We start from the raw sequence: 20,048 nt of genomic DNA, 5'->3' as shown, positions 1-20,048 counted from the left end.
AATATTCTTCAAGACTTTTGTAGGCAATCTGGTCAAACTCCGAATTGGAACAAATCAAGTATTCTCTTTAGTAAACATGTTGATCTGGCTACTTCACAAGCTATTACTCCAATTTTCCCGGTTCCACCTATGACCAGCACTTTTATTCATCTTGGACATTCTCTCATTCTGCCACCTAAAGATAGAGCTTTAGCTTACAACTTTGTCCTTCATAAATTCAAATCCAAACTCTCCACTTACAAAGATGACAAGCTCTCACATGTTGCCAGACTTGAACTTATCAAATCTGTTTTCGCCTTCATCCCGGTCTACTACATGTCGAATATTCTTTTATCCAAAAAGTTCATTGCTAAGCTCACGGCGATTATTAGAAACTTTTGGTGGATAGGAGTCAGAGAAGAATCAAATTCCAAATCCCTTTGTCTTCGAGCTTGGAAAGATATTTGCACTCCAAAAAATGAAGGTGGACTTGGAATCGGAAACTTACAAGCTATGAATCAAGCCCTAATTCTCATGGCGGCATGGCGTATTGCGGAACAACCAGAAAACTTTCTCCACTCTGTTCTCAAATCTAAGTACTTCCCTGACTCATCTTTATGGCGCCCCAAGGCAGATTGCCCAAAATCAGCTTTCTAGACTTCCGTACTTAAATTTTTTCCCATTCTCGAATCTCATTCCTTCTATCAACTAACACAGGGAACGGTTTCGACTTGGAGTACACTGTGGTTTCCTGGATGGAACCATATATATGATGCCTTAATAATTCAACCTGCAAGATTTTTTTATCCAGGTCAAGTCAGAGATTTGTGGACTCCGAATGAGCAACAATGGAATGAACATCTCCTTGACGTTCTTTTTCAGGAACCTGTAGCTACTCAAATAAAGAACACACCCATTATTTCAGCACAGGAGGAATGCATTCTTTGTTGGAAGCTAACACCTAATGGTAAGTGCAATACAAAGAGTGCATACAGAGCGTGTCTGGCTAACTTGCAGGAAAATGGAGAACCAAAACCGAGGGAGGTCAATCAGAGTCCAATTGCTCAATAGGGTCTGGAAAGAAAAACAGGTTACGCCTCGAGTTCAAACTTTTGGTTGGAGGCTTCTTAGGAGGGGGCAATACCAACTGGAGCTAGAGCAGGTAAGTACTTGAAGCATATAAGCAAACTGTGCTCTAGATGTGACTTGGAAGAAAACTGATACGCATCTTTTCTTCTCATGCAACTTTGCTAGAGCATCTTGGTTTAGTCACCCTTGGTACATTTGGATTGATAATATTATTAACAATGCCCTTTCCTTTACTGATATGGTTCTCAAACTCTTAAGCATTAATCACCCTCATGCGAATCTCTCGAATGTTTTAACCTTCATGTGGTGCTTATGGAAATCCAGAAATGACTATTTATTTAACAGGGAAAAACACATCCAATCCAAATTCATTCAATGGCAAATGCTATTATGCACAACCTCGAGATGGTTGGTGTCTTGCAGGGAATCAAGGATAAAAAGCGGGGGTGACAACCAAGATCAAATGGAGGCCGAAATGCAGAAGCAAAAGCATGCTTAGCAACAATTACCAAAGCAAGGTGACACTCTTAAAACTGATTTGCTTATTTCAGGAGCCAAGATCTTTACAGATGCAGCGTGGAAAACGAAGAAAGCCCCCCCGAAATGACGTCGGTATTGGCGACGGGAATTGGAGTGTTCTGCCAATTAAAAGGGAATCAACTACTGTAGAAGATATGATCATGATCCAAGCATCAACTCAAGTGACTAACTCGGTCCTTCAGGCGGAGGTAGAAGCAATGCTTTTTGCTGCCCGTCTAACCTCTCTACTGAATATTCAGGGACACTCTTTTTTTACAGATAACAAAGTTCTGGCTGCGGCTGCTGCTTCATCCCTTGATCAGGTTCCATGGGAGATTAGAAGACAGATAGCTGACCTCAAAAATCTACATCTTACTTCGCAAGCTGCAGTTTACCGAACCTCAATGGGGTAGCGCATAATTGTGCACATCAGGCTCTCAGACAATCTTTGCTCAGCCTATTCACAGTTGTACCAATTCAGCTCACAGAAATCTTCAGTGTCCAGTTTTAGAAGCAGTTCAACAGATGCAAACTTCGGGAATTGTAATACATGCTATAAACTGCCTATGAGTTGAATAAAATTCGGCACCTTAGCGCCTCAAGTTGTTCGAAAAATAAATAAACTTCGACTTTGACACCGTATGTTTTAGCATTGATCGAGGGAGATATGACGGATCCTGAACTTCCAAATTTCAGGAGGCATGCACTTCCAAATTTCAGGAGGCATGCATGCTGATTGTTGAGTTAATTTCCATGATGAAGCTGGACTAATTTTATGAACATTGACATGACCCACAATGATGAGTTTTTCTGTTTACTTCGTTTTTTAATGTTAGCATAAATCTTATAACAATGATAATGCACCCCAGCAGTTTCAAGACTTTTTTTTCGACCAAACAGTTTCAGAACAATGTTGGAGCAAATATATCATCAGTGCATAACATGTTGGGGATAATCCTGCTACAAGTAGATGCTTCTTTCAAGTTGCACCAGACATACAAAATAGATGCAAAAAATCTTGCTACAGCATATACATGCAGATATTCTAACTCCAGGATACAATAACAATCTGACAGCACCAGTATCTAAGCTCCAGACAATCCATAGAATGGTTCGCTTGCAGCACAGGGGCTAAAATGAAACAGCACCCATGTGAACAATAAGCTAACCAAATGAGTAGAGGGAACCGTCGTACAAAAGCTATACCGCAAGAGCATACGAGCTGAACAGAGGATTCAAGAGCACCGTCAGTTAATTCACCTAATTCCCGAAACAAAGAGTAGATGATATCAGAGACTGCCAAAATTTCCCAACGATTCTACAGTTCCAGGTTACAAGATTGGTGGGGTTTCATTTGAGGTAAGTGGACCCCAGGAACAAGAAAACATATGCAACCAACGAGGTAAGAAGCTCAAGGGACCATGTAGGTGGGATGATAAATGTTGGAATAAGAGGGACCAACATTGAACCAATGATCCAGCCACCGACAAGTACTCCGAACCTGCAAGAACAAATTTGTGAGTAAACATGCTGTGGACAAATGTCAAGGCATTGGCTGAAGAAAAATCCGCTAACCCAGTGGTGGAGGCTCTGAGAAGGTTCTTCATCTTGTCATTAAGGAAGTATATGCACGAGAAGAGTGATATCGCAAGCTGCAGAAGATAAACTACTTGTCAGTGAAGTGATCCCTAAGCTGGGAAGAGCTTCAAACCTCCCATATGGTATATATTCTAAATCTATGACTTAGCAGATCTTGTATTGCCAAAGTTATTAAGTTCTCAGGTATCATATAGAAACATGAGTTAGATGGACAGGGCAGCTGTCATCAATTGTTAGTATTTTTACAATTTTGGTGATCGGTTAGAACTTAATGAAAAGTAATTTGGTACTTGTGTGAAATCAACAAATTAAATTTCATATTCTCAAGTCGTCTTCGAGAGGATCAAAAAAGAAGCTACGCTTTGGGTTTTAGCGGGTGCTAAAAATTTGTGTAATTTGATGCCGCGAGAGTAAAACTTGTATTATGTCTAAAACTTTTACTTTCTTGTAAACTCCTTTCTTAATCAATGAATGGGCAAAGCTTTTGCCCTCGTTTCAAAAAAAATAAATCATATTCTCTAGGTTAGCCTCCTTGAGCAACCATGGGTACTACAACATGTCATCAAACAAGAAAAGGAATACCTCCAAAGGTCAGGATAACCGAAGCATATATACCTGGAATGCAGGTCCATTCTCAGCAGAAGTCGCTATGCTCCATCCGGCGATGAAGGCAAAAAAGAACAATCTTTTGGAAATAATATCCATTGATGGCACTTCAAAGTATCCAAGCAAAGCCTTAACCCATGACGGGGATTCTTCGACTCGCTTCAATAGCTTGGTCTTAAGATTAATTTTTGTTTTCTTCCGATGCTGGTAGCTCTTCATTATTATCTTCTCATAAGCACCTTCAATAGCTTCTTCGCTTGCTTCGTGCCCAGCATACTGTTGAATTAGAAAGTTTTTTGCACTCCTTATCTCTTCTTCCGATGCATCACGATCAACACCAAGAAGCTTGTAGGGATCCCGCTCACGGTACCTTCGGAAGACAGGAGCATACTCTGCGGATACACATAAACTTGGCTGAAGATGACCTCAGATAAATAGAACTTCTAGTCAAAACAGACAAAAAGTTTTAGCCTACAAATGTGGGCATTCTAAGCAATGAAAATAACAACCAAGAGTCACAACAAAACACAAATTGACACAAGCTATCACAGTTTTATGAATGAAAGTTGTCTTCATACATATTTTCTTTTCATGTCAAGGTTCAAAAGATTACTTGTGAGCAGAGCTGCAGACCACATTTAGCTTTGTTATGGCATTGACTATGAAAAACTTCGTTATCATACAAGTTCATCACAAATTCATTATCAAGAATTCATATGAAAAACTTTTAGTCGAAAGAAACTAAATGTTGGAGCCTACAAATCTGGATATTTGTAGCAATATAAATAACAAGCAAGGGTTGCAACAAAAAGAATTGTGGAAACAGCTAAATACAAATTGACACGAGCTACCACAGCTAAATGAATGGAAGTTGTCAGTCTTACACATTTGCTTTTCATGCCAAGGTTCAAGGACAAGAGATTACTTAGAGCAGACCACATTTAATTTTGTTATGACAGCGACTACGAAAAACTTGGTTACCACACAAGTTCATCACGAATTCATATACCGTAAATAAGCGTCAAGCCTGTGATCACTGATAGTTTGCAACCTTATGTATAGTAGTAAAAGACAAGCAAGTCAACAATTAAAGGAGATAACTCATTTTAGTTCTCTGTTACCAAAATATCAACTTCAGTTAACCAAACAATGAAAAACATGCTCCATTAGTTCGATCAATCCCCAACCTAATAACAAATATACGGTACTGAACCAGAAACCGCATTCTGCATGTTCCTCTTCCTAGCGCCACTAAATTGATCACATAACCCTTATGCCTCTCTCCTCTCTAAATTATTATTCCTTGTCTCGTTCACCAACAATACCAAAACTACCTAAGGTACCATCCGTCCTCCGAAGGCAAATCAGCGAGGGCATTCACGTGGGAGCTAGGGTTGGAAGAGTTCTCTTACGGTAGCTGAACCCCCTGTCTCCGGCGTCGCTGGAACCGGCGCCGATAGAGAGGCTCATAGAGCACCGCACCACCCGCAGGCGCGGCGGCAGCGCTGAGACGCCTCCGCGCACCGCCGCCACCCCATATCTTCCCCCGCCAATGCTGCACAGGGCATAGTCAGCAACCCGGAAAAGAAAGATAGTGTACAGATTTTAAACAAGGGGGAGGAGTCAGGGGGGGGGGGGGGGTCTTAAACCGCGTTGCGCACCGATTGGGCCGCGGGAGCGGGCGGGCGAGGAAGGATGCGGCCGTCGCCTGCATCTCCGACGCCGGCGGCGGCGGGCTGGGAGGCAGCGGCGAGGTGGTCGCGGGCGAGGCAGGGGCAGACCGCCGCGGGAGCGAAGGAGATGGGATTGGATAGGAAGACGAAGAAGGGAAGGGAGATGGCGAGGTAGGTGGTGGGCCTGTGAGGATGGCTTCGCTGCCTTCTGGACTTTGGTGGGCCGGGCTTTGTTCACTTCTCCCTTCCAAGTTTTTTGTTGTGTTGGGTGGAGTTTTGAATTTGTGCATGTTTCAACAAGATATTTGACTTTTTCGAGTTATAAATTTTCGAAGATTCTCACCGAGAATTTAAGTTTCCAATTAAGTGGTATAATACATTTAAGCATCAAGAGGGAGCATAACTCAAAGATTACCTGTTATGGTGCTGCTAGAGGGATGGCGCGAGAAGGCCGGCCGGGGGCCTTGCCCACGGCCGGTGGCAAGAGGGAAGGGATTTCCTTCTTAATTCTTGCTTGATTAGATTGATACATCTCCTCTCCTTATATAGAGAGGTTTACTTGACCCCTAAGCAAGCTACCCTTATCTCTAATTAACCCTAATACTAATGGGCTATAGCGCCAGCCCAAGCCCATTACGTACTCTAACATTACCCCTCTTATATGGTATATAGGTGATAACTTTGTTGCAAATCTATTGTTTTGAACTAATGGAGGAAAATTTTAAATTTATGCAAGTTTCACCAAGATCACCCATGTCCATTTTACCTTTTCTCCCCCACCCCCCACCCATCGTATTGCACTATTGAATTGTTCCACATCCCATGTTCCCTAGTTGTCACCGGCTAAACCTGATTTCACAACTGGCACGACGACAATTCTACTCACTAGTGTTACTATTGGCAGCCAGTTTCTCCGTGTCCTCCTCCTCCTCGTTCATCTTGAAATTTTTCCCCAGCTGTCTCCAACTAGACCTATGTCACAAGTGGCACGGCGACAAGTCTATGCACGAGCGTTACCTGTTTGGTGGCACCTTTCCCCTTGTCTTCCTCCTCCTCGTCGTTCCTCTTGGTCTTAATTATTTCTCCCTTTCAACTGGCACAACGACAAGTCGACTCACTAGTGTTACTATTTGGCAGCCCCGGTCAAAAAAAAAATGGTAGCCACTTTCTCCGTGTCCTCCTCCTCGTTCATCTTGGACTTTTTCCCGAGCTGTCGCCAACTAAACCTATGTCACAAGTGACATGGTGACAAGTTTATGCACGAGCGTTACCTGTTTGTTGGCACCTTTCCCCTTGTCTTCCTCCTCGTCGTCGTTTCCCGCTTTTCCATCCCTACCTACCCTCCTACTTCATCCTCCTTCTCCCTCCCAAACTCCTCATCCTACCTGATCGGATAGTGTAGAACACTCACCTCCTAAGACTAAGGCTTGGCCATTCAGATGTTATATTTTTTTGGAAGAAAGTGAATATGGATTTTTTTGGAAGAAAGTAATATGGATTTTTTGGAAGAAAGTAATATGTATTCAAAATTTTAAAAATATTAAAATGTGGAATGGAGTAAAATCAAATCTCGATGTTGGGTCCAAAGGGCAAAACCATCAATGTCGGCCAATGATGATCACCCAACCTCTAAAAATGACAGCTCCGTGGCATTCGCCGAGGTTGGTGGATTTGTGACATTCGCTATTTCTGTTGCAGTAGTCCTTTCGATTTTTGTTTTAGGGGTTCAGTTTTGTTGCAATAGTTATTGCCATTTTTGCATCATAAATCCGTTGCTGGGCTGTTAGCTGCAGCACAGCCTGTGCTGCTTTTATTTGTAGCATAGCATGTTTACAATTTGCACCATTCAACTGTTCATGTCGTGCCGATTCAGTATCCAAAAAAACACAAAACAGAAATAAAACCTCAGAGATCAAGTCGAACAAGGTATATACGGCACAAACGCATGCATAGATCACATCTTAGACGGAGATAATCATATTATTCGCATCACATGATCACTGCAAGCAGGGAACTAATTAATCGACAAAGGGGAGAGAAAAAAAGACTAGGGACCGATCTTGCTTGCCACTGCCACACACACAGAATACTAGAATAGAGATCGATGATCGAGCTTCCATTTCTGACCGGTCAGAAGTCGAAGAAGCGCTTCTTGATCTTCCTGGCGCGGTGGCCGTCGCCGAGGTTGTCGGCGGCGGCGAGGTTCTTGGCGATGAGCTGCTGCGCGCGGCGGCTCCTGATCTCCACCCGCATGCTCTCCGTCTTGTCCACCTTGCCGTAGCACGCCGCCGACGCCTCCTCCGCCCTCTCCCCCTTCTTCTTGTTCAGCCTCGTCTTGATGCCGTCGACGATCCTCGCCAGCTTCCCCATCGCCGGCGCCGCCGCCAAGTTGTTGGAAACTTACGTAGTGGCGACGCACAGGAGCCAGAGAGCGCGGTGCCCCTGAATGCCGAAGACGGGATAGAGATTGCGTGCTGGGTGTCGTCGCCGGCCGTTTTAATGCGCTCGCTGATTACTGGGGAAGCAGTTTGTTTACTTGGCGGAAGAAGCGGTGGTGGGTTGCGCGCGATGGGACTCGCATAGGCTGGCTGCGGTTACTTCTCCTCGGCCGTCACGTTTGCCAACACAGTTCGCTTCCGCTACGGGACGAATGGGGCTCCCGGAAGCCTGGAAGTCGATAGCTAGCAAGCGTCCTCACCTGTGGCCCCCAGCTGTCAGCGACACCCCGAAGACTCTGTTTGAATTTGAATGTAATTTGAGTGTGCTGCTAGTACAGTACGGAGTAGTTCAATCCAAACATAGCTCTCCTCTCGAATACAGAGTATAATATAATTCATCTGGCATCCAATTAACCTAGACCATCCATACAAATGATTCAACCCAAGTCCAAAATTGCATTCCTGTACTCATGCACCAGTTACCCTTGCAAGTAATTGCGCATTTACCTCTCTTGAATTTGGTGCCAAATAATTCTCCTATCCGTGGCTTCCCTCTCGATCATGTACAACGTGCATTGATTATACACCATTGTTAGTCGTACAGAATTCTCCCAAACAAGGCCATCCATCATGATCCAATGGGACCAAAGTTCAGAACAACCGGCTTATTTCCTTTTATATATACGTACAAAATGAGTTCTAATATTGTTTTCATCTTTCAGGCTTTTGCATCTACTCCAACAATACCAGATATAGTGTATACTGGGGTAATGAGTTTAGCTCAGTGCTGCAGGGGCAGTCTTGCATCTACTTCCAACAAGACCAGATATAAGAACAAAGGGCTAACGACGGATTTTTTTTGGCGAATCCACACCATTACATGGTCGCAATGCAGCAATAGTCCTTTATTACTACCTCGTCTGCCACGTCAGATCAATGTAAATTAGCCTCCATATGCAATGGATGTGTAAAAATACAACTGAATTTCTGAAGAAATGAGCTGGTAGTATGTACATATTCAAAGTTTTTTGTGCAACCCCCTGTAATTTTAAGAGGGATTACTCTTCCTGTGCATCTATAAGGGCTTTGCCTGGGAGAACCCCTTGGATAGGACTCTCCTTATGACCTTGTTTGAGGGGCGGTTCAAGGGAGGGATGGCAACCACAATGACCGATGAAACCTGCATCGAAGGTGCATGGGCTGGCTCTGGCTGCGGTTACTCTCCTCGGCCACAGCTCTCTTCCGGAACGCATGGTAGACCCCGGAGGCTGCTGCTGACCTGTGGGGCGTGCCTGTCAGTGTGATAATTCAGTTCGAATATGGCCTAAGCGGCAAACTCTCGTTTGGAACACCGGAGCATATAATTCATCTGATTAACCTAGACAATCCATACAAAAATTACTCAATTGATGAAATACTCCCTATAGTCATGCATAAGAGGAAGGGGGTTAATTAGAAAATCATTATCTTGTCTTATATGGCCTCTAAGCACTGAGTAAGCCCAAACATTGCACCCTATACTCATGCACCAATTACCCTTCTAAGTAATTGTACAATCGCCTCCCTTGAATTTTAGTACTCCCTCCGCCCTAAATACTTATCGCGGAGTTGGGCGAAATGTAGACTAAAATTTGTATAGATTCATTGAACTTGTGACAAGTACTTTGGGCTGGATGAAGAAGTCATACAGAGTTCTCCCAAACAGGGCCATCAATCATGATCCAACCCTTGAGTTCAGAACGACCGGCCCATTTCCCTTTTATACATAATTGAGGTTTTTTTTTCACATTTTACATCTACTACAACAAAACCCCTCCCAACAAGAACAGATAATGTACCAGTCAATCAAAAGTTGAGGGTGGGGCTTTATTCTGCATGATGCTAATGGTGAAGCAATGGGTGCAGGCGCTGGAGCAATGCAATATGTGCACCAACACAGCTCTCTTCCGGAACGCGCGGTGGACCCTGGAAGTTGCTGCTGACCTGTGGGGCACGTGATGATTCAGTTCGAATATGGCCTAAGCGGCAAACTCTCGTTTGGAACACCGGAGCATATAATTCATCTGATTAACCTAGACAATCCATACAAAAATTACTCAATTGATGAGAAATACTCCATATAGTCATGCATAAGAGGAAGGGGGTCAATTGGAAAATCATTATATTTCTTATATAGCCTCTAAGCAGTGAGTAAGCCCAAACATTGCACCCTACACCAATTATGTGCACCATGCCCCCCCCCCAAGCCGAAGCTGTTGCGTGTCTTGATGGCCTTCAGTGGTCGAGTTCATGGGCTATAAGGAAAGTCCAAGTGGAGACTGATTCCCAAAAGCTGGTTCTAGCCATCATCACAACTAATGCTTGTCTGAAACTTTTCTTGCTTTTCTATTAAGTATTGCCAAAGGGCTTGTAATAACGTTGCAGTTGCTAAATACTGGTGAATGATAATTTTTTCATGCAAGATAAAAATAACAGTTCATGGTAGCAATCATGCTTTATTAGTACTGTACCTCATTTGATATGCCTGATCAAATGTAAGTTAGCCTCGCTATACAAAGGATGTGTAAGAATACAACTGAACATCTGAAGACATGAGCTGGTATGCATATATATTCACAGTTTGGTGTGCAACCCCCTGTAATTTTAAGAGGTGCAGAATACTCTTCCTAACCATCTAGATTTTAGAGGGCTTTGCCTGGGTAAATTCCTTGCGTAGGACTCTCCTCATGACCTTGTTCGAGGCGGTTCGAGGGAGCGATGGCACCACAATGACCGATGAAACCTGCAAACAAAGGGGATCAGGGAAGTAACACAGTTGTAAGTGACATCTGTGTAGGCAAAGTATGACAAGCCATTTTATAAACATTTCCTTAAAGATAAGTTATCAATGTGCAGTTCAGGGAACATCGAAGCACCTTGAAAAGAGGATTCAATTTCTTCAGAGCAGAGTTGAACAATAGTTTCAGTTGATTCAAATCTTCTGCTTGCGGGCTTTGATCCCTGAATACGACGGCTATGGTTAATTGCTCGGGTCCGCCCCCTACAGGTGGAACCCCAATAGCTGCTGTTTCAAGAATGGTATCATTCACCCTGTTGCAGATCCTCTCAATCTCAATGGAACTGACCTGAAAAAGATTATACAAAATCAATGGGTGGAACAACTAAATCTGTGTTTTGGCAGATGAGTTGTTTGTTACCACATTTTGTACCTTAATGCCACCTAGGTTCATTGTATCATCTGCACGTCCATGAGCCCTATAATATCCTTCCACAGTACGTTCAAATTCATCGCCATGCCTACGGAGGACCTGCATACGCAGTCATGTGGTTACTGTTTGAACCTTCCAGGATAATATCAAGGAGCCAATGACAGATAGTACATACTTTTGCATTCCATTGTGGCATTCCACTGAAGTACACCTCATGGTGATCAGCATTTAGCAGTGTTGTTGATGACCCGAATAGTGTTGGATCCAGTGCAAGTTCTCCAATACCAGCAGAATCCTGTGGCTGTAAAGTTTGAAGAATTGCACTGGCATTAGGTTGAGACAAGTTAACTTTACTTCGCAATTTGCATATTTGCCACACCATGTGGTGGTCAATGTGGCAAATGTGCAATTATTTAAGTAAAGTGTGGCAAATGTGCAAAAATTTCGACAAGTTAATAGACTGCTAGAGACTACAGAAAACAAACAAATATATGTGGTTTGTCAAAGGATGTGAAAGTGGTAGATGGGAAGTACTACCTCCATTCCTAAATATAATTATGGAAAAAGGTACTAGCATTTGGTGGCAACATGAAACTGATGTATGAGTAGCATTGTTTGCATCTCTATGACATATGTTATAACGTTATGTGTATCGGTAGGGAAAATGTGATCATACCATATCCCATGGAGCAAAGTTGCATTAATAAAATTGTGGTTAATTCCATGCTGAAACTTACCAAAGGATTCCCATTGCTGTCTAGAATAAACATGTTACAACCCATAGCAGGTGTACTGAATGCTGACAATGCTTGAGGTTGCAGCAGGGATCCAGTAACAAATCCGCCACCGATTTCTGTCCCACCACAGTACTCGATTACTGGCTTGTAGCAAGCTCTTCCCATCAGCCACAAATAATCATCCACACTTGATGCCTCCCCAGTTGAGCTAAAGCATCTGCATAAATGAACAGTATTAGGGATAACTAGATGGCATTGGCATAATATTTCCCTTATGCAAGTTACAACAGAATAAAAAGCTGTACAAGGTAAACCAATCCAGAAATTACCTGATGGTTGACCAATCAAATCCTGCAGTACAATCTGTATTTTTCCATGTGCGAACAATGCTGGGTACAACTCCAAGCATTGTCACCTTAGCATCCTGCAAGTCAATATAATAGCCAGTAATGAGATGAGACAAATAAAAAAAGGAGCATAATGGATGTAAACCATGATTTGTTTGATTAACAACAGAAACAGTGCAGATCAATATGACCAGTGCAACAGAAAAGAAGTTTCATGTGCATAACATCCTTTTCCTTGAAGGACTGAATTTTGCTAACAAGATAAGAGTGCATAAGCATGTCAAACAGCTGAGATTTATGGTGTATACTGAGTAACTAAATGAACATAACTGATATAATAAAGTACATGCAAAGCTTTTCGACACTCTTTTGCAAAATTGAATTATCTGTTTATCAAACTAACTTTACCTGTACAAACTTTGCAAAACCTGAACTATTCGGGGAGCCATTATACAGCGCCATGGAAGCTCCATTCAGTAGCGATGCATAGACAAGCCAGGGACCCATCATCCAGCCAAGGTTTGTAGGCCACGCAACAACATCACCTCTACGGATATCCATGTGACACCATCCATCAGCAGCTGCCTTAAGAGGGGTCAAATGAGTCCATGGAATCGCCTTTGGCTCCCCTAAACATGAGGAACTGTCAGAAAGTTTGAATAGTACTAGATCAACTCATAAATCACTAATCATTAGTGAGGATCTACTTCTTCATGGTTCATGTAAATAATAGACAAGCAGGTAGTTGTACATAGATAATTTGTACTAGGGCTGACAAACAAATCACTACATATCGGAATTAGAAGTCACCTGTGGTCCCCGATGAAAATAAGATATTACTGAACTGGTAGGCAGGTTGCTCGACTGCGGTGTAAATATCAGCCCTGCAATTTTTGTTGTATTAGCGCAGTGTACTAACAAAGGGGCGAGGGGTAGTCATTCAGGAGAATGAGCACTAGCCAGTTAGCACAGGAAATGCATAATCAGAAACTACCGTACTTTGTACGATCAGCCCTTCCAAGGAAATCTTGCCAGGAAAGGTCATCAGTACGGAGTCCTTTTATCGGTGTGGATCCCCTTGCAGGTATCACGATAGCCATAGGGGCCTTGGCTTCCACAACCCTACTGTAGGATAAAAAAAATGATGTGTGAGAAATAAATTCTTATTATGAGTTATGATCAATGCATGTGGACCTGAAGAACGCACCTATACAACGGCAGTTCCTTGTCATCACGAAGGATGCAATCCTGGCAAGCAAAAAGACTATCAATATTGCCAGAACTTTGCCTTTATATATGGAACAAAACGAATTAAAGCATACTATTAGATAAACACATTCATCAAACCAATATGGTGGGAACAGGGATTAACTAAGTACTACCTGGGTGAAAATTGCTTTTGCCTCCGATATCTTTAGCCTCGTCGATATTGCGGGTGCCGCAAAGCTGTCGGCAATTGAGACGACAACGTATCCTGCTAGCACGATGGCGAGGTAGATAACAACGGCATTCACATTCATAGGCATGTCGATTGCGATAGCAGATCCCTTTGCCAGATCCAGCGTGTCAAGCGCGTTCGCCACGAGGCTGCTCCAGACAGAAGTGCGAAGAAGCACTTGTGGAGTTAGATTTCAGTGAAGCAAACATAGCTAATCAGAAGTTCAGAACTACCACTAGTAATGTTTCAGAGCAGTATATCATTACCAAACTTGTTTCCTCAGCTCCTCCAGAGTAACAATGTTGAGGGGCTCGGAATCCTTCCCCTCATCCCTCCACACAATGGCCACGTCCCCCGAATTCCTCCCGGGCTTAGCGGTCAGGCAATTTCTGGCCGCATTCAGCACAGCGCCCGGCAACCACTCGCCGCCCGGGTACGCGTTGCTGTCGCGCAAGATGCAGGATGGCTCCACGCTGAACGTGATCCCCATCTCCTCGAAGACCAGCTTCCAGTATGCCTGTTGTTGGAAGGCGGAAACCGGGCTGAAACTGTAAGCCCACTTGTCGAAGCGTAAGAGGAAGGTAGGAGAAGGAGATAGAATCTGTTGGGAGACGATTACCTCTGGGTTCTCGTTGGAGAACTTGTGGAAGTCCCGGAAGCTGGTGACTGGGTCGTTGTAGGCTTCGCCGATGAGCTCCCTCCCCCGCGCCTCCAGGACGCGGCCGACATTGGTGAGGGCCGCCTCCTCGCTGCAGAATCGCAGAAAGCCCCAAGCTAGTTAGAACATCAGGCTAGAGCGAAAGAGAGAGAGGTGTCGGGCTCTTACGGGTGGGGCGTCCAGGCGGGCGGCGTGGCGGACGGGGACCCGGCGAAGCAGCCGTAGTAGAGCATGCGGTGGACGGCGAACGGGAGGTCCGGGCGGAGCGCGGCCCGCGAGAGCTCGGCCCACGCCGCGGCGGGGGAGCCGCCGAGCGCAGTCCGGAGCGCCGAGTGGAGCGCGTCGGCGGCGTCGGCTGCCGCCCCCGCCGCGGCGAGGTCGGCCGCAGTGATCGCCGCCAGGGGCTTGTGCGCCGCCGTGGCCATGCCTTCCGCGCGCGCGAGCTGCTGGTAGTGCTGGGAGGAGGGAGCTCGCGGGCGGGGCAGGGCAGGTGTACCGAACTGGCGAGCAACCTAGAGGACGGGGACAGGACGAGGGAGATGAGACGGAGCTGAGGTGTCAGATTATCCGATGAATTTGATAGAGCTCCGTCTTTTTGTAAAGTAGGCGAGTTTGGCTGATCTGATCTGATCTGATCTGGACATGTGTTCCTGTCTTTCGACTTCAGTCGTCGCCGTGGCAGACTCTCTTTCTCGCTCGCGACCAAGAGGAGGAAAAAAAAATTCTACAGGAACTCCAGTTAAACTAATGTTCTCTAGACGAAATTAGTATTTTTTTGCGAAAAATATACAGATATATTCATAAACTTAAGAAAATCTAAAAATACAAAAAGATCTTTGTACCTACTACCACCTAGCGACAAATACAATCAGATTAGTGTTCTCCAAACGGAATTAATTGAACATGAACAGCCCACGGATTCTATGATGCATGTGGAGGTAATCATCGAACCCGGTGGCCAGGGGCGGAGCCAGCTATATGGCAAGGCTTGGCGTCCGCCATACCTAAACTTTAGCGCTAAAACTAAGGTATTTTTTCAGGCTTATCATTCGCTCCGATCGATAGGTATGGCTGCTGTTTAAGAAGTCAAAAACGGTAAATGGTTGGGCCTGGTGACTGTTGGGCCTCATGCCCTAATGGGCAATGCAGTTGGACTTTTGTGCTCGTTGACATGGCATCTCTCAGAAGCCGATCGACCACGATTCGCCCACTCGAAAACCGATCACGATTGTGCGGAGCGGAGGCGGGCGCAAATGCGCAGCAGCAACTGCGAGCCGCGGCCGCCGGCCGACAAGATGATGCCGTGACCGCAAGGCCGCGAGGGCGATTGGGCGAGAGCCAAAGAAAAACATCAAGTATATAATGCAAGGTATTTAATTTCAGAACTTAAATTTTGCATTTAAAATTCTGAAAACCAATCTCGTTGTTGACTGAAGTAATCAGCCGTACAAAGTCTGATATAGTGCTTGATTAATTTGTTGATTGATTTTCTCTTGGCCGGATCCCGTGATTTACATATAAAGAGTCTTTTTTCGCTAAAGGTAGAAGAATGCCATTGCCACCTGATGGCGTGTATTTCACACGTTCGTTGGGCAACCCCAAGAGGAAGGTATGATGAGCACAGCAGCAAGTTTTCCCTCAGAAAGAAACCAAGGTTTATCGAACCAGGAGGAGCCAAGAAGCACGTTGAAGGTTGATGGCGGCGAGATGTAGTGCGGCGCAACACCGGAGATTCGGCGCCAACGTGGAACCTGCACAACACAACCAAGCTACTTTGCCCCAACGAAACAGTGAGGTTGTCAATCTCACCGGCTTGCCGTAACAAAGGATTAACCGTATTGTGTGGAATATGATTGTTTGCGAGAGAAAACGAGTAGAACAAGTATTGCAAGTAGATTGTACTTCGAGTAAAGAGAATTGGACCGGGGTCCACAGCTCACTAGAGGTGTCTCTCCCATAAGACGAACAAGCATGTTGGGTGAACAAATTACGGTTGGGCAATTGACAAATAAAGAGAGCATGACAATGCACATACATATCATGATGAGTATAGTGAGATTTAATTGGGCATTACGACAAAGTACATAGACCGCCATCCAACCGCATCTATGCCTAAAAAGTCCACCTTCGAGGTTATCATCCGAACCCCTCCGGTATTAAGTTGCAAAGCAACGGACAATTGCATTAAGTATGGTGCGTAATGTAATCAACAACTACATCCTTAGACATAGCATCAATGTTTTATCCCTAGTGGCAACAGCACAACACAACCTTAGAACTTTCTGTCACCGTCCCGGTGTCAATGCGGGCATGAACCCACTATCGAGCATAAGTACTCCCTCTTGGAGTTAAAAGCATCTACTTGGCCGGAGCATCTACTAATAACGGAGAGCATGCAAGATCATAAACAACACATAAGCATAACTTTGATAATCAACATAACAAGTATTCTCTATTCATCGGATCCCAACAAACGCAACATATAGAATTACATATAGATGATCTTGATCATGATAGGCAGCTCACAAGATCCGACAATGATAGCACAATGGGGAGAAGACAACCATCTAGCTACTGCTATGGACCCATAGTCCAGGGGTAGACTACTCACTCATCACACCGGAGGCGACCATGGCGGTGTAGAGTCCTCCGGGAGATGATTCCCCTCTCCGGCAGGGTGCCGGAGGCGATCTCCGAGATCCCCGAGATGGGATCGGCGGCGACGGCGTCTCGTAATGTTTTCCGTATCGTGGCTCTCGCATCGGGGGTTTCGTCACGGAGGCTATTTGTAGGCGGAAGGGCAGGTCAAGAGGCGGCACAGGGGGCCCACACCACAGCCGGCGCGGCCAAGGGGGGCCGCGCCGCCCTAGGGTTTGGCGCCCCGTGGCCCCTCTTCGTCTCTCCTTCGGACTTCCGGAAGCTTCGTGAGAAAATAGGCCTCCGGGCTTTTATTTCGTCCAATTCCGAGAATATTTCTTTACTAGGATTTCGAAACCAAAAACAGCGAGAAAACAACGAATCGGCACTTCGGCATCTTGTTAATAGGTTAGTTCCGGAAAATGCACGAATATGACATAAAGTGTGCATAAAACATGTAGATAACATCAATAATGTGGCATGGAACACAAGAAATTATCGATACGTTGGAGACGTATCGGCATCCCCAAGCTTAGTTCTGCTCGTCCCGAGCAGGTAAAACGATAACAAAGATAATTTCTGGAGTGACATGCCATCATAAACTTGATCATACTATTTGTAAAGCATATGTAGTGAATGCAACGATCAAAACAATGTGTATGACATGAGTAAACAAGTGAATCATAAAGCAAAGACTTTTCATGAATAGCATTTCAAGACAAGCATCAATAAGTCTTGCATAAGAGTTAACTCATAAAGCAATAATTCAAAGTAAAGGTATTGAAGCAACACAAAAGAAGATTAAGTTTCAGCGGTTGCTTTCAACTTGTAACATGTATATCTCATGGATATTGTCAACATAGAGTAACATAATAAGTGCAATAAGCAAGTATGTAAGAATCAATGCACAGTTCACACAAGTGTTTGCTTCTTGAGGTGGAGAGAAATAGGTGAACCGACTCAACATTGAAAGTAAAAGAATGGTCCTCATAGAGGAAAAGCATCGATTGCTATATTTGTGCTAGAGCTTTGATTTTGAAAACATGAAACAATTTTGTCAACGGTAGTAATAGAGCATATGCATCATGTAAATTATATCTTATAAGTTGCAAGCCTCATGCATAGTGTACTAATAGTGCTCGCACCTTGTCCTAATTAGCTTGGACTACCTGGATTATCACCGCAATACATATGCTTTAACCAAGTATCACAAAGGGTACCTCTATGCCGCCTGTACAAAGGTCTAAGGAGAAAGCTCGCATTTGGATTTCTCGCTTTTGATTATTCTCAACTTAGACATCCATACCGGGACAACATAGACAACGAGATAATGGACTCCTCTTTTAATGCTTTAAGCATTCAACAACAATTAATTCTTTTCTCATTAGAGATTTGAGGATGTTTGTCCAAAACTGAAACTTCCACCATGGAACATGGCTTTAGTTAGCGGCCCAATGTTCTTCTCTCACAATATGCATGCTCAAACCATTCAACTCAGTGTAGATCGCCCTTACTTCGGACAAGACGAACATGCATAGCAACTCACATGAAATTCAACAACGAGTTGATGGCGTTCCCGAGTAAACATGGTTATCGCACAACAAGCAACTTAATAAGAGATAAAGTGCATAATTACATATTCAATACCACAATAGTTTTTAAGCTATTTGTCCCATGAGCTATATATTGCAAAGGTGAATGATGGAATTTTAAAGGTAGCACTCAAGCAATTTACTTTGGAATGGCTGGAAAATACCATGTAGTAGGTAGGTATGGTGGACACAAATGGCATAGTGGTTGGCTCAAGTATTTTGGATGCATGAGAAGTATTCCCTCTCGATACAAGGTTTAGGCTAGCAAGGTTATTTGAGGCAAACACAAGGATGAACTAGTACAGCAAAACTCACATAAAAGACATATTGAAAGCATTATAATACTCTATACCGTCTTCCTTGTTGTTCAAACTCAAAACTAGAAATTATCTAGACCTTAGAGAAACCAAATATGCAAACCAAATTTTAGCATGCTCTATGTATTTCTTCATTAATGGGTGCAAAGCATATGATGCAAGAGCTTAAACATGAGCACAACAATTGCCAAGTATCACATTACCCAAAACATTTATAGCAATTACTACATGTATCATTTTCCAATTCCAACCATATAACAATTTAACGAAGGAGAAACTTCGCCATGAATACTATGAGTAGAAACCAAGGACATATTTGTCCATATGCTACAGCGGAGTGTGTATCTCTCCCATAAAGTGAATGCTAGGATCCATTTTATTCAAACAAAACAAAAACAAAAACAAAACGACGCTCCAAGAAAAAGCACATAAGATGTGGCCGAATAAAAATGTAGTTTCGGGGAGGAACCCGATAATTTGTTGATGAAGAAGGGGATGCCTTGGGCATCCCCAAGCTTAGACGCTTGAGTCTTCTTGATATATGCAGGGGTGAACCACCGGGTGCATCCCCAAGCTTAGAGCTTTTCACTCTCCTTGATCATGTTGCATCATACTCCTCTCTTGATCCTTGAAAACTTCCTCCACACCAAACTCGAAACAACTCATTAGAGGGTTAGTGCACAATATAAATTGACATATTCAGAGGTGACACAATCATTCTTAACACTTCTGGACATTGCATAATGCTACTGGACATTAGTGGATCAAAGAAATTCATCCAACATAGCGAAAGAGGCAATGCGAAATAAAAGGCAGAATCTGTCAAAACAGAACAGTTCGTATTGACGAATTTTAAAATGGCACCAGACTTGCTCAAATGAAAATTCTCAAATTGAATGAAAGTTGCGTACATATCTGAGGATCATGCACGTAAATTGGCATAATTTTCTGAGCTTCCTGCAGGGCAGTGGGCTCAGATTCGTGACAGCAAAGAAATCTGGAACTGCGCAGTAATCCAAATCTAGTACTTACTTTTCTATCAACGGCTTAACTTGGCACAACAAAACTCAAAACTAAGATAAGGAGAGGTTGCTACAGTAGTAAACAACTTCCAAGACACAAAATAGAAACAAAGTACTGTAGGTAAAAACATGGGTTGTCTCCCATAAGCGCTTTTTTAACGCCTTTCAGCTAGGCGCAGAAGTGTGTA

At 43.8% G+C, this 20,048-nt stretch overlaps 2 protein-coding genes across 2 annotated transcripts; both read right to left on the bottom strand.

Moving 5' to 3' along the window:
* Positions 1 to 2,500: 2,500 nt before the first annotated feature.
* LOC124652730 (protein CHAPERONE-LIKE PROTEIN OF POR1, chloroplastic-like) lies at positions 2,501 to 5,516 on the bottom strand. The gene is made up of 5 exons (XM_047191774.1): positions 5,454 to 5,516; positions 5,205 to 5,347; positions 3,802 to 4,184; positions 3,163 to 3,239; positions 2,501 to 3,088 (listed from the first exon to the last, which is right to left on the bottom strand). The coding sequence occupies exons 1-5, from the start codon at positions 5,504 to 5,506 to the stop codon at positions 2,938 to 2,940; spliced, it is 807 nt and encodes a 268-aa protein (XP_047047730.1). The 5' UTR covers positions 5,507 to 5,516; the 3' UTR covers positions 2,501 to 2,937.
* A 4,866-nt stretch (positions 5,517 to 10,382) lies between these two features.
* Positions 10,383 to 14,717, bottom strand: LOC124652980 (probable acyl-activating enzyme 17, peroxisomal). Its single transcript, XM_047192032.1, has 14 exons — positions 14,461 to 14,717; positions 14,254 to 14,383; positions 13,901 to 14,151; positions 13,579 to 13,783; positions 13,404 to 13,444; positions 13,196 to 13,321; positions 13,007 to 13,080; positions 12,605 to 12,825; positions 12,179 to 12,273; positions 11,850 to 12,066; positions 11,288 to 11,413; positions 11,113 to 11,211; positions 10,819 to 11,028; positions 10,383 to 10,685 (listed from the first exon to the last, which is right to left on the bottom strand). The coding sequence occupies exons 1-14, from the start codon at positions 14,715 to 14,717 to the stop codon at positions 10,578 to 10,580; spliced, it is 2,160 nt and encodes a 719-aa protein (XP_047047988.1). The 3' UTR covers positions 10,383 to 10,577.
* Positions 14,718 to 20,048: the final 5,331 nt, after the last annotated feature.

This window comes from Lolium rigidum, chromosome 5 (assembly GCF_022539505.1).
Source record: "Lolium rigidum isolate FL_2022 chromosome 5, APGP_CSIRO_Lrig_0.1, whole genome shotgun sequence".
NCBI lineage: Eukaryota > Viridiplantae > Streptophyta > Magnoliopsida > Poales > Poaceae > Lolium > Lolium rigidum.
The sequence above is the reverse complement of the archived record's forward strand: the minus strand, read 5'-3'. Positions and strand labels throughout refer to the sequence as shown.

Excerpts from the sequence above, each read along its gene's own strand:
- LOC124652980 (XM_047192032.1), bottom strand. The coding sequence starts at position 14,717 with ATGGCCACGGCGGCGCACAAGCCCCTGGCGGCGATCACTGCGGCCGAC. Across the intron at positions 13,784-13,900 it reads GAGCTGAGGAAACAAGTTTG|CCTCGTGGCGAACGCGCTTG; the intron begins GTAATGATATAC and ends TGTCTGGAGCAG. Across the intron at positions 11,212-11,287 it reads TGCCACAATGGAATGCAAAA|GTCCTCCGTAGGCATGGCGA; the intron begins GTATGTACTATC and ends CTGCGTATGCAG.
- LOC124652730 (XM_047191774.1), bottom strand. The coding sequence starts at position 5,506 with ATGCAGGCGACGGCCGCATCCTTCCTCGCCCGCCCGCTCCCGCGGCCC. Across the intron at positions 5,348-5,453 it reads CCGCTCCCGCGGCCCAATCG|CATTGGCGGGGGAAGATATG; the intron begins GTGCGCAACGCG and ends TGCCCTGTGCAG. Across the intron at positions 3,240-3,801 it reads AGAATGGACCTGCATTCCAG|CTTGCGATATCACTCTTCTC; the intron begins GTATATATGCTT and ends TATCTTCTGCAG.